Source organism: Poecilia formosa, unplaced genomic scaffold, assembly GCF_000485575.1.
Source record: "Poecilia formosa unplaced genomic scaffold, Poecilia_formosa-5.1.2 Scaffold113, whole genome shotgun sequence".
NCBI lineage: Eukaryota > Metazoa > Chordata > Actinopteri > Cyprinodontiformes > Poeciliidae > Poecilia > Poecilia formosa.
In genome coordinates this window covers 1,281,797-1,294,305 of record NW_006800052.1, presented here as the reverse complement: position 1 = coordinate 1,294,305, position 12,509 = coordinate 1,281,797, and the positions used below count along the sequence as shown (strand labels likewise).

At 39.9% G+C, this 12,509-nt stretch overlaps 2 protein-coding genes and 1 long non-coding RNA gene across 9 annotated transcripts in view; 1 reads left to right on the top strand and 2 right to left on the bottom strand.

The window, feature by feature from the left end:
* Window positions 1-25, bottom strand: part of LOC103143569 (uncharacterized) — a 1,183-nt gene extending 1,158 nt beyond the window's left edge. The window contains exon 1 of the long non-coding RNA XR_476812.1: window positions 11-25. This is a non-coding gene — a long non-coding RNA (uncharacterized LOC103143569). The remainder of the gene's footprint in view (window positions 1-10) is intronic.
* Window positions 26-159: 134 nt separating this feature from the next.
* On the top strand, window positions 160-8,592 carry rs1a (retinoschisin 1a). Its single transcript, XM_016675384.1, has 6 exons — window positions 160-425; window positions 737-762; window positions 889-1,012; window positions 2,661-2,802; window positions 3,651-3,846; window positions 5,004-8,592. Exons 1-6 carry the CDS (start codon window positions 371-373, stop codon window positions 5,154-5,156), a joined length of 696 nt encoding a protein of 231 aa, XP_016530870.1. The 5' UTR covers window positions 160-370; the 3' UTR covers window positions 5,157-8,592.
* Window positions 8,593-8,818: 226 nt separating this feature from the next.
* Window positions 8,819-12,509, bottom strand: part of cdkl5 (cyclin dependent kinase like 5) — a 36,366-nt gene continuing 32,675 nt past the window's right edge. For all 7 annotated transcript variants that reach the window (XM_016675378.1, XM_007560152.2, XM_007560156.2 and 4 more), the window contains 2 exons: window positions 11,544-11,792; window positions 8,819-10,492 (listed from right to left, as the gene is read on the bottom strand). In XM_016675378.1, the coding sequence (XP_016530864.1) occupies window positions 10,085-10,492; window positions 11,544-11,792 (657 nt within the window). In that variant the 3' untranslated portion in view covers window positions 8,819-10,084. The remainder of the gene's footprint in view (window positions 10,493-11,543; window positions 11,793-12,509) is intronic.

Genomic DNA, 12,509 nt, shown 5'->3' with positions numbered 1-12,509 from the left:
ACTCACTCACTTGCCACTTTTTTGGTGTCTAGATGTGGGGAAGACAACTTGCTGAAGGTCATCATAAGCCTTTCTGACATACACACAAGCCTCCACTTACATCCACGTGTGTGTGTAGGTGTGTGTGTGTGTGTGTGTGTGTAGAGGATTTCTGAGCTGACCCTTATGTCATCCCAATGACTTCCAGCGATTTTGAACCCGCTGATGGCTGTCATGATGGCGCGTTACCGGCTGTAGGAGGGGCTTTGTCAGATAAGGACGGCATTAGGTAGGGCCATTAACGTCCTGTGGATTACTGTAATCCAGTCTCTCTTGTCCCTGCTGCTCACTCATTTTTGAGTCCAGTCTGGTGTGGAAGTGGGTTTTGAAGATGGCGCTCATCGTACAGCATTTCCTGCTCGCTCTGCTCCTTCTAGGAACTGACGGTACGATTTCAACTCGATCTGTCCTCACCTGCTCAGAAACCTAACCTGAAGTTTTAGAAAGCTGATATCAGAATGACTCTAAGGTATTTCTGTTGACAGAATACAGCAGGACTTATGTCTGAGTTTGAAAGTTTCATTCTTGTATTGGTTCACGTGCTTTGTTTACATTTATCTAATGTAGTTAAATGAACAGATTTTATCAACAGAGTGGATGTTTGTCGTGTCCTTAGCATCTTCTTGTTCTTCTTATCTTCTCTCTCCTGTGTTGGCTGTTTTTTTCCCTCCTTTTTTCTGACCATCTGGTTGGACAGCGCTCATCAGGATTCATGCTCAAGAGGTATGAAACCCCCTAAGATAATACAAATATTGCAACCATTTTAAATCATGCAAGCAAAAACATGTTGAGTTTTTCAAATGCCACTTCATTTATTACATTTTTTAATTTATTTTATTTTGGAACCAGACCGCCGCTTCTGAGGCGTGGACCACCAAGTCCTGCAAATGCGACTGCGATGGAGCCGAATCTCCAACAGAGTTTTCCATCATGGGGTCTGGCTCTATGGTGAAAGGAGTGGATTGCATGCCAGGTAAATGCCTCAGCACACATGCCTACACCTCTCTCTATCTCTTTTAGCAAACATGTTCTGTTTAAAGTGAATCTGCAAATGTTTTTGTGAAATCTCATATTGGGCTTTTTTTTTTTTTGGAACCTAAAGAAGTACAAATATTAATTTCATACCAAGTTGGTGCTCACTGTATCCACGCAGTAACTCCCAGCTCCTCCAAACTAAGAAAGATGGAAAATTATTCTCTCCCTGCCTGGATTGTTATAAACTATTTAACATCAGGAAATCTGTTATTTGACGAAATCATTATGTAAAGTCATTAAAACTAAATCCTCAGATTTCCAAAGACGAACCACTACATTTGTTTTACACGCAGAGAGACATTGTGTTGGACATGAAAGCGTCAGAGTCCAGATTTAACTCCACAGGGTGGACATGCTCCACTGGGTATCCTCTGAGAAGGTGACGTTAGACGTTGTGTGACGACAGAGCCATGAAAAGAACAGAAGGGTAAAAACCAGAAACTTAAGGCATGAAAACGTCCAGTGAAATCTTTGGCCTAAGGTTTTACCCAGCATTAAATCCATGAGAAATAGTTTGTTTCAGCTCTTCTGTAAATAACCAGAGGCAGACGCTCCAACTTGGTCAGATTTAAATCACGGGTGAACTTGCAGAAGAGATCAACGCCGATTACAAGTGATACGAGTGAATGGGCGAGTGTCATCTGAGCCACAAATTGCATGGCAACCGATGACAGCGAAGACACATAAGTTCAGCTGATAATCATCATGCCAGAACATGATGCAGCTCTTGTTAGACTGCGCCAGTCACAGAATAACAGAAACTGGCTATTAGTACAACACAGACCCTGCGATGATGAATGACGGGCCTGAATGAGCACTTTGTGCTGCAGCCGACGTTTTGCCTCCCCCCTCTGTGTCTCACCTCTAGGAATTTCTATTATTTCAACCATACGAACATTCATAATTTACAAAGGGAGGAGTGCAGAGGCATTTGAGTCATTGTTATGCAAACACTTATCTCCTGACTCAAACAGAAGCTCTGCTGTGAACGTTGTAATGCTGGGATTACAGCGAATGCATCCCTTCCCCTGGTAGTCTTGAAGCAGCAGTAAACAGAGGAGCCAGGTCTTATTGCGTGCATCAACAAATCCACTCTCGCTCACCTCCATCTTCTCCCTCGTTCACATGTTTGTAGTGAAATTTCAGCTTAGAGAAAGGGAGAGCTCGCAGCAACATGGAGCTGCAGTCCAGAAGAGTGGATGGCCATCTGCTTTCCTGCCGTCCTAATGGACATCACTGATCTCTCACTGTGAAGAATTAAGCTGTTGGCTTTTAGGAAGAAATGTGGGTCACGTTGCGGCTGCACGCAGCGGGGGGTCTTTGGTGTTGGAGGGTGTGTGTGAGGATGTCAGCAGGGCTGGAGGGCAAAGCGGAAAGGATGAAGACTGAAAATCCAAAGAGGCTTTGGTGGTGACCATTTGGTGGTCAAATCGTCAGTGGCTTGCTGCTTCTGTTCACGTCCTCCTCTCAGTGGGCTCCATCCGTTCGATCCAGGGAGGTTCTTCCAAAACAAATGGTGACAATGAAAAAGAAATAATAATAAAAAAAAAAAAAAATTAATTGGTCAACTTTGCTTTTACTTGCAGAGTGTCCGTATCACAGGCCTCTTGGATTCGAGGCAGGATCTGTGAGTCCAGACCAAGTCACCTGCTCTAACCAGGAGCAGTACACCGGGTGGTTCTCCTCCTGGGTCCCGAGCAAAGCCAGGCTCAACAGCCAAGGCTTCGGGTAAGTCAAAGTAAAACAATTTGAATTTATTTAAAACAACAGAAACAATATATTTGCATTACTACAACCATGAGGTGACGTGAAGAAGCATCTGATAGGTTCTGATTGAGTGGTCTCTTAAGTCCACAGTTTTAGCAGTAATCAGGCTTGAACAAGGAAATGTGGTTTGTTAGTTCATAATTTAATACATTTCTCAAATTACATTTTCTCAAAGAGCCAGATGCGTTATTTTTTCAATTATTGATGAAATAACATATTGAAAACTGTTTTTTGTATTTACCTGGGTCATCTTTTGTCATGTATTAAAATTTGATAGCCTGAAGGATGTGTTGCAAAAACATATAAAATGACCTACAATGAAACGAAAACCTTTTCACAGCACAGTGCGATCATAACATTTAAATATCTGCACATGTTTCTATAGTCTGTTTCCATTTTACCACATGTTGCTGAGTTTTGTGCCAATATAATGAAAAAAACAAAACAACACTCTGTTCTTACAATCTGTGTGGAACAGTAAGGATAAACACAATATGGCTCACACAACTGGCCAAGGTTGTGCAACAATATGTCCTTTTGTTCACAACATGGAAATATGAACACCACAATGCCAAAATACACACACTGAGAGCCTCATTGTTTATTTTATCAATTTGATTTCTGCTACATTAAGTCCTCATTCTTTAATATAACATTCTATTGATATTGATGAAGACATTCGAACAGCTTCTCATTTTCCTCCTTAGTTAAAAAGCCGAATATGATTCGACAAAGTTTAGTTCTCTTATAATAAAGCAGCAGAGTACTGGTAATCATGTGTGAGTTTTATTTTCCGTTTCTTCTCCAAGGTGTGCTTGGCTGTCCAAATTCCAGGACAACAGTCAGTGGCTGCAGGTCGACCTGAAGGAGGTGATGGTGGTTTCGGGGATCCTCTCTCAGGGCCGCTGTGACGCCGACGAGTGGGTCACCAAGTACAGCGTCCAGTACCGCACCGACGAGAAGCTCAACTGGATTTATTACAAAGACCAAACTGGAAACAACAGGGTCAGTAAAGCAGCGACACCCTGGACGAAAATAATCTAGAATGTTTTGGGTCATCGATGCTGTAAATATGCTTTTGAAGCATAATTTTATTTAGCAGTTTTAAATGTTTCTAAAAATAATGTAACAAAATAACAGTTGACAAACATACAAAATGTTTTTTTTAAAAAAAAAAAATAAGAATCTAAAGTACATCAATCAACTGCTTTCTGACACTTACAAAACTGCATACTCAATATTTTCAGTAAATGTCTTGCTACATTCAAGCCCAAAATTATTCATACACCTGCTAGGTTTAGTTTTATAGCAACATTCAAGGCTTACAAACATATTTGTTGTAAATATAAGTAACATTAATGTCAGGGTGAGGGTTAGGGTTAGCCAGGATGCTGTGTCTTCAAAATACCAGTGGAAATATGCAAAAACCAGCTTAGCAATTATGAACACGATTCAAAGATTTTTTTTTCTACTGATTATTAAATATGATATAAATGAATTGAAAACATTTAAATACAAGCAGATTTTATTTTTATTTTTCCCAGCCACACTTCTTGGTTTAATTCAATTTGTTTTAAATTCAAATCTACCAGTTGTATGAATATTTTATTTGCGCAAATGTAACAGATTTGTAAAATGTAGAAAATGATATCTTCAGAGAATTAAATGACCAATCAGCGCTTACTTACAATTCTGAAACAACTTTTGGATTTAAACGCTGAATAGAGTAGGAACAATATTTGGCTTAAAAGGATAGTTGAGATATTTGGAAGTGATGTTCTGTAAAGCTATAATCAGACATAGTTCATATAGCTGAAAAACAAGATATCATAGTGGAATAACTTTGAATTATGTTCTTATGGCAATAGTAATAATTGCACAGCCTTGTCTTCCAGCTGATTTTTTTTAGCAACTTAGAACAACTCAAATGGAAAATATTAATGACATATTATTATATATTAACCATCTACACTTTTTTACGTTGGTGTCCAGTTTGTCACAGTTTTCTCAGCTGAACAGTGGTTGTGACGGTTGACGTGTCGGCTTGACAGAACCTCACTTAAAAATGTCTGAGCTGTCGGTTGATTCAGTCAGTCCTTCGCGGCCCTTCCTTTCGCCTCTAATCGCACCTTAACATCACCTGCCTAATTTTTTTTCCTCAGGTGTTTTATGGAAACTCTGACCGCTCTTCATCCGTCCAGAACCTCCTCCGGCCGCCCATTGTGGCTCGCTACATCCGCATTCTCCCCCTCGGATGGCACACTCGCATTGCTCTGCGCCTGGAGTTGCTGCTCTGCATGAAGAAGTGCATGTGAATCCCTGCTCCTTGCCTCCCTCGGAGCGCTGTCCCAGACCCTGCGTGGTGTTTGATTATGTATTCACAGATCTCCTGAAAAACAAATTGACCCTGAAATATTCACGACCTCAAACCGTTTCTACATCCGACGTGCTTCCATTAAAGTAGGTTTGTTTGATATGTACAACATGCTTTCATTCAGTCCGCCCTGCTTTGTCTCTGTGCCACACCAGTCTCTCTCACCGGGGCTCCGGTTTTTGAAGAGTTCTCAATGGGTGGCTCAGTTTGCAATGAAATGGCATAAATTCAAAGCAATAATTAGTGGCTGAGGAGAAGAGGCAGTGTTGCTATGAGGGGCTCGTTGCCACAGGTTTGTGGTGTTGTGTGAAGGAACCAGACAGTCCCTGAAATACACACTGAGTCTATTCATAAGTTAAATATGTGGCATTTTGAAAAATATCCCACAAAAAAACCCCCAGAACTGTTTCTGTTCTTGAACCCAGAATAGCGAGATAGTTTGATTTTATTCTCTTTCCATAAAAAAGTTAAATGAATTAAAATCTTTAGCAGAAGGTGAAAGGTTTCCTTGTGCACTTTGTCTTAAATTAAAGATAGCAGATATGTTCTGAAAATAAATGTGAGCTATTTTAAGTATTTATTTTCTGATAGAGTGATGTCACACGCGCTTACTGTACAGTTTGTTTCTCTCTGGTTGGCAAAGGGGACTCATCGCTGCACGGAACAATGAGGTGCAACCCATAAATAACGATATGTGAATGTAAACAGCCAATATGCAAACAATAAGAATGATCTAGAGGCCACGTTTTCATTTTTCTATTGTTCCAAAGAACACATGCAAAAGCTGCTGCGGTAGAGAGCCGTTCAGTGTGAAGTCATTGTTGGTTAACAAATCAAATCTACATTTTACTACAAACACATTTTCATTTGGTTTGTCTCAAACTTTTTGGAACCTGTGATTTAAATCATAATTTCAGTGATTGCCGAAAGTGATCAATATTAAACTTCTTAGCCCCAGTGACTTTATGCTTCATGAAATGCAAACAGAAACATTCAGTAGGTTTACATTTCCCGATGCCAAAACAGGGCTGCTTCCCATTTAAATACTTTCTCCTTTTCTCCTTACTTTATTTTTTTTGTTAGTTCTTTTTCCAGGTAGCTTCACTGTTGCCGTATTGTGTTTGTGATGAAATGTCTCGTTTTTTTTTGTTTTTTTTCCCACGATACTATGGGATTCACTCCTGAGTCAAAGACGTGTCCTTTATTGTACCTTTAAATCGTTTTCCTAGATTAAACCCACACACCTGTCATGTCTGTTTTTTTATGTTGTGTCTGTGGAACAAAAGATATGACTCGTGCAAAAAAAAAACAGTACAGTCGGTATTTATTATGAGACCCTATCATATTTTAATTAGAATGGTCAGCATAGATACACTCTGCTATTTGTATTTACACCCTGTCAGAGGTGGAAAATAGCTAATGGAGAAACAGAAAATAAAAATAGAAGATGTTTTAGGAAACACATTCATATTTGGGAACAGAACGTCATCTCACCGCGTTCGAGTGACTGGAGCCTTTTGTACCAAGAACTGCTGAGTCAGCGAGCTAACTGTAAGGCTTCGGGTCACTGGCAAGGCAAGCGTTGTCACCCCTCTGTCCACAAAGGACACATCAGCAGTCATTTACAATCATTAGCACTAAGTGTTTGCACAAATGCACAGCTTCATGGGGCAGTGTGTTTGATTTGAGCCACGCTCAGGGTGAGATACAGGAGCACTGGGAAAATACTGCAGGAGGATGGAACTATCTTCACTTCCCTGCTTCACAATATACTGCAGGAAGTCGTCTATGCTTCAGTTTAATTTTTAGATGTGACCAACCCACACTACTTTGAGATTATTTCTTGATGTTATTGCTTTCAGTCAGCCATGTTGTCAATTGGTTCTCCGTTAATCTGAAGCTGCACTCGAGTAGACGTGACCTTTATGTTCATCTTTGAGTAAAATGTGTAATGATTCTAATACTTTGAAGGAGGAACGAGGAACACTGCTGGAGATTAGAGGAAACATTGCGTTATAACTTCACATAGGCCTCAAAGTGTTATCTTTTTTTTTGTTGTCCACACATCACAAGATAAGCTGATCTTTTTTTATTATTATTATTATTATTATTATTTTAAATAATCAAGTTTTGAGTATATTCATCCCTGATCATGACTGCTGATGTTAAAAGGAATGCAAACAGGGAAATAAAATTTCAGATGTTTAAAATTGTTTACAAAAGAGGCATTTACAAAAACGGTGATGGCACGAGCTTTAAGATGCACACGGAGGATGTAAACATAGATTACAGAATAAGTCTGGGATAAGTTTGTGTAACCAGTTTCGACAGTGAAATCCAGTCCTAAAGTTACAAAGATTGTATTGTTTGCTTCATTTGGCATTTAAAAAGTTAGAATAGATCAACATTTTTGGTTCGACTTTGTTATAGTAAACTATTTTAAACTTTCTATTTAAAGTTCTTCATCTGTGAAGATGCAACTACTTTCTGTCATGATTTAGACACCAAACCCATCACTACAATGACGAGTTTTGAAATTGACAATGTTTTTTTTAATTGTTTTTCGTGCTAACAAATTCATTTATACACTGAATAACGTGGAGTCAGTGTTTGGACAATGCCAGGTTCACAAAGTTTTGGCTTTCAAGAATTACAGTATAAAAGTATCCCCAGACTTATCCTGTAAGATCTTAATGGCTGTAAGTGAGGTATGCCTTTTTGAAACAATCTTCAGAGTTGTATGTCATATGTCTCAGTTCCAGAGGTTAACATGAGCAAAGACGCCTGTTGCCTCATGGGAAGGTTGTAGACAAACCCAAAATGGCAGCATGAAGCTGGAGAGCTGTTTGTTGTTACTGATAAAAGACAGAAAATTGGGGTAAATTTAAAAAACTGTGTCACCAGAAGTAGGACATGAGTTGGTGATGTAAAAAAAATTTGGACCACAAATAATCGTAAAAAACAGTATTCCACCTTCAATGTGATATATACAATTCAATAAGTTAAAGAGAGAAAAAGAAAAAAAATGAAAAAGTTGTCATAACCGGCAAACTCAACTGTTTTAGAGCCACTTTCTTATTCAGTTTCAGGATTCTCAGCTTTACTCTCTTTAATCTATTTCTCAGCAAACACTTTGGATATATATGCATTTTCATATGTCGTGTTCAACACAAGAACAATGCAGCTGCATATCATTAAAATGACACCACACTCACAGTGAAGCATAGTGTTGGCAGCATCATGCTCTGGGCTTACTTTTTTCCATCTGGAACTCAGGATTTCATTTCCAGCTTTGCTTCCAGATCTAAATACCAGCTAGTTTAGACCTAAAATGTTCAAGTGTTTGCTAAAAACTAAAAAACAACAAAAATAAAACAGGAATTTTGAATTCAGGGTTTCCCACAGTGTATTATAAGCCTGGCGGGCCACCAGGCTTTACTTGTGCCCCCACCAGGCTTAGCATTGTTTATTTATTTTAGTTTTTCTTTTCATCATTGCCTTTTTTTAAGACTTTATTGTTGATGTTTAGGTATTGATCCTCCAGTCTTCCAATAACTATCAAGTGAAATTTTTAAATTTCATGTCAACTTTAAATATTTTTTAACTCAAAAACATGGCAGCTGGCTGGATGGCGGCCGGCCCCAGCATCCCCAGCATCCCGAGCTCTGGGCTTAGCACGTTTTCTGGGGTAAATCTATAACCCTTGCCATTTCGATTTAGCAAATATGACCTTGGTTAGACCCACTGTGGTTATATACTCACACCAGACGAAATGCTGAAACTCAATAAAAAAAGGTGCCTTAGCTACGTATGACTCCAACTCAACACACACTTCCATGAGCAGGTTTTTATTGTTTGCTTTGTAGTTGAATTGTATTAGGATATATGTCAAATTGAAGGTGGAAACAGCTTGAAACGACTTATGGTCAATTTTTATGCCACAAAAACGCGACGTTTTCTTCCTACCAAGTGTGCGTACACTTTTGATCTTTTTATTTCCAGTGTACTTAAAGCACAACGTTGATCTGTCACCCTCTGGTTGATCTGCCAACGAACAATGTCTACAAATGTCCCGAATTATCACACAACTTCACAACCAATGTCATGAAGGTGATGGTTGTATCTGTACTACATCTAATGTCAGCGATTTTTCACTTTTCAGTAGTTTTTCTTTTTCTCGTTGTTTACAATTTGGTGAAATAAAAACGGGTAAAAATAGGATAACATAAGATATGTTAACATCATCATATTCAACATAAAAAGACATTCACCATTATTAAATACTCCTTTTGACATTATTATCAACACATAAATATCTATTCATTTCTCTGTGTCGAAACTAAAGCTCTTGCAATTACACATTTAATTCTACATTTTTTTTTATAATATTCCCATATAACCTACATACTGTGTCATTTATAGCTTATATCCTTGAATTTAAAACAAATAAATATTTAATAAATAATATCGATATAAATCTTTCTCTCTTTTTTGTTATCAAATATCAGTGCTTGAAAAACCTTTAAGTTTATTGGCGGCTTCTCAACCGTTGCAGTAGCGCTCCGTAAGCAGAAGATGGCGGCAGAGAGGCCACACAGGCAGTGTCTCCCAGACAGGAAAGATCTGCTTGTTCTGATGTGAGCAGAATCAGCTGACGTGGTGCCAACATCCAGAGAAGATACCGGGACCTCCTTGCTTTAAGCCAAGTCCCACCTTACTGATGTCTGGCCTGTTTGCGTCGGGTCTTTGTAGATTTCAGAGACACGAGAATCAACAGATGACTATATTTCTGTGAACTTTTTCCAGGTTACCACGATGTCTGTGGCCGGGCTCCAAGGACAGAGACACGTCAGAGAGGTTGGAGGGATGTTACAGGGCTGTCTCCTTCAGGTCGTTGAGATTCGGCATCCTGGTGCGGGACGCTCGGGTAAAAGTAGGTCCGTTCTGACCCGGTTTGATGCCCAGCTGCTCTGGAGTGAACTGAGCGCCTTCCACCCGCTGTAAAGCCGACACGTGCCAGCTGGATTCGATCTGTCCCGGTAAGGTGTAGCTGGCCTTGCGGTTCTTCGCCTGGCTTGAGCTGCTCATCCCCGAGTGGGCCCTGCTCTCCGTGTGCCCTCGGCCCTCTGGGTAGCCGGCTTTGGAGGAGGACTGAGGCGGGTTGGGGAGCGGGGCTTGGAAGCGCAGGTCCGGAGGAGGTGGAGGAGGAGGCTGCCCCTGGTTTGAGGGGGAAGGCGAGAGGTGAAGGAGTCGGCGTAGAGACTTGAGTGGTTGGCTCTGGAATAAGAGAAAAGCTTACAGTTGTTAGACAATCTAACAAACGGCCTGATCGACTATAAGTGCAATATTAACGACAAACAAACTGGGAGATGTTGTGGTTTTTGACATCGCAACAATCTGATTGAGACAGTGTTCAGTGTTCTGCAAATTATTATCACCTTACAGGCTTCTTCTGCTTTTGCTAGGTCATCACACAAATGCTAATATTAGACAAAGACATCTTTGACAAAAAAAAGAAAAAGGAAAAAATCTTAAAACAAGAATTTCAGAATTGTTTGTCACACAACATGTCATGAAAACCTTTTACACCCACTCAAGAGTTGGTGGTTTTCTTAAGTTTTTCTCTAAAATCTGCACTTACTAACCAGAAGTAATGCCATCCTTACAATATGCAAGACACTGGCTTCAAACTTCTGCACATGTAAAACATAGGTGAACTTGCTTCTCTTTAGCCATGACAGTGCAGCATTTATTAAGTAAGGATTTCAAATTTAATTTTATTTTGATAATTTTCCACATATTCTAGGTGGAATATCAAAATTACTTATCACTGGCCTTCTCCGCTCAGGCAGAGACAGCCGTAGTATATTAGTTGTTTTCGAAGCAGACTGACAGGCTGAATAGAGCTGCCATTCAGTACGTCTCCAAATCCTTTCAAACCTTTTGGAACAAAGAACAGTTTCAAATCATGCAGTTTCCAGGCAGTCGTTTCACTCCTCACAAAAAACATAAGAGTTTATTTTTCTTTCATTTTATTCAGTCGCTCTGTTGCGTCTTTGAACGGTTTGTTATAAAATGTACCATTTTCCAATTAGCGTTCTCTGCTGTGATTCAGCATTAGCACGAAACAACATCTCTGGTTTTTGGTATCTTTGAGTTTTAAGGACACAAGTGGAAGAAAAAAATTCAAAATAAGTGCACAACAAAAAGAATTCAACAATTTCCTAATTTCAACTCAACGCATTAAATGCTTCCATTTCCGTGTAAATTTCAATTAAATGTTTATTGCAAACGGAGTTACGGACTGTTTTTTGATAAAGTCACATACCTGAGAGTGGGAGTCCACTGGCTTGTCTGGTGGCCAATCGGTGACTCTCTCTCTTTCCCTCCCCCTCTCCCTCTCTCTCTCCCTCTTGTTCTCTCTCTCCCTGTCCCTGTCCCGGTCTCTGTCCCTGCTCTGTTCCCGGTCGCGGTCTCTGTCCCGGGATCGCTCGCGGTTTTTCCGTCGGCTGCTGTGGTGGGAGGATGACTTGGAGCTCCTCTGAAGGGAAAGGTGTTCCTGTCCGTTCCCAGTAACCTGGAAATCAAAGAAGGAAGATTAGTTGCTGAAAATCAATTTTTTTTACTCTGTTGCAGTGTTGCTGGAATATTATTGAACTTAATGAGATGCCATCCACAATCCGGTGATGTTCAACATGCACCCTTCAAGCTGACACGAAAAAACAAAAAACAAACGGGTGACGATGATGATGATCAGTGATAACTTCCTACTCGTTGCCAGGGTTTAAGAAAGCTGACAAGCCTCATCTTCCTGGTGTTTGAAACCACTTATTGTCTTGCGAGCTAATAAAAGGACAGTTTCAGAGGGTTGGTAACCCTGGAAACACACGTACAGCCCTTTCTGGATGATAGTTTGTATGGGATGTGGGAGATTATCTGAGAAAACAGACAAGTCACAGAGCTGCCAAACAAGCACTTCCTCTCCTAATTCCAAATGAAAACTTGTCAAAACTTTTTGACCCACTTATTACATAAACAGACCTTCTGTGCAATGTTCGAGCTTGAAAGCAAAATGATAATTATTCCAACCTAAGGCCTCGTTGATGCGTCTGAAGACGTCATTGCAGTTCAAAAACCACTTCATCATCGTTTAGGTAACATTATGTTTCCATTTTAAGGTTATTGTGCTTCAACTGGAACACCTAGTTTACAGGATGTCATGTCCCTAAAATGACACTGTCAAGAAATACACTCATGCTGACTGTGATAAATGTATCAAGTCTTTCTTAAATTT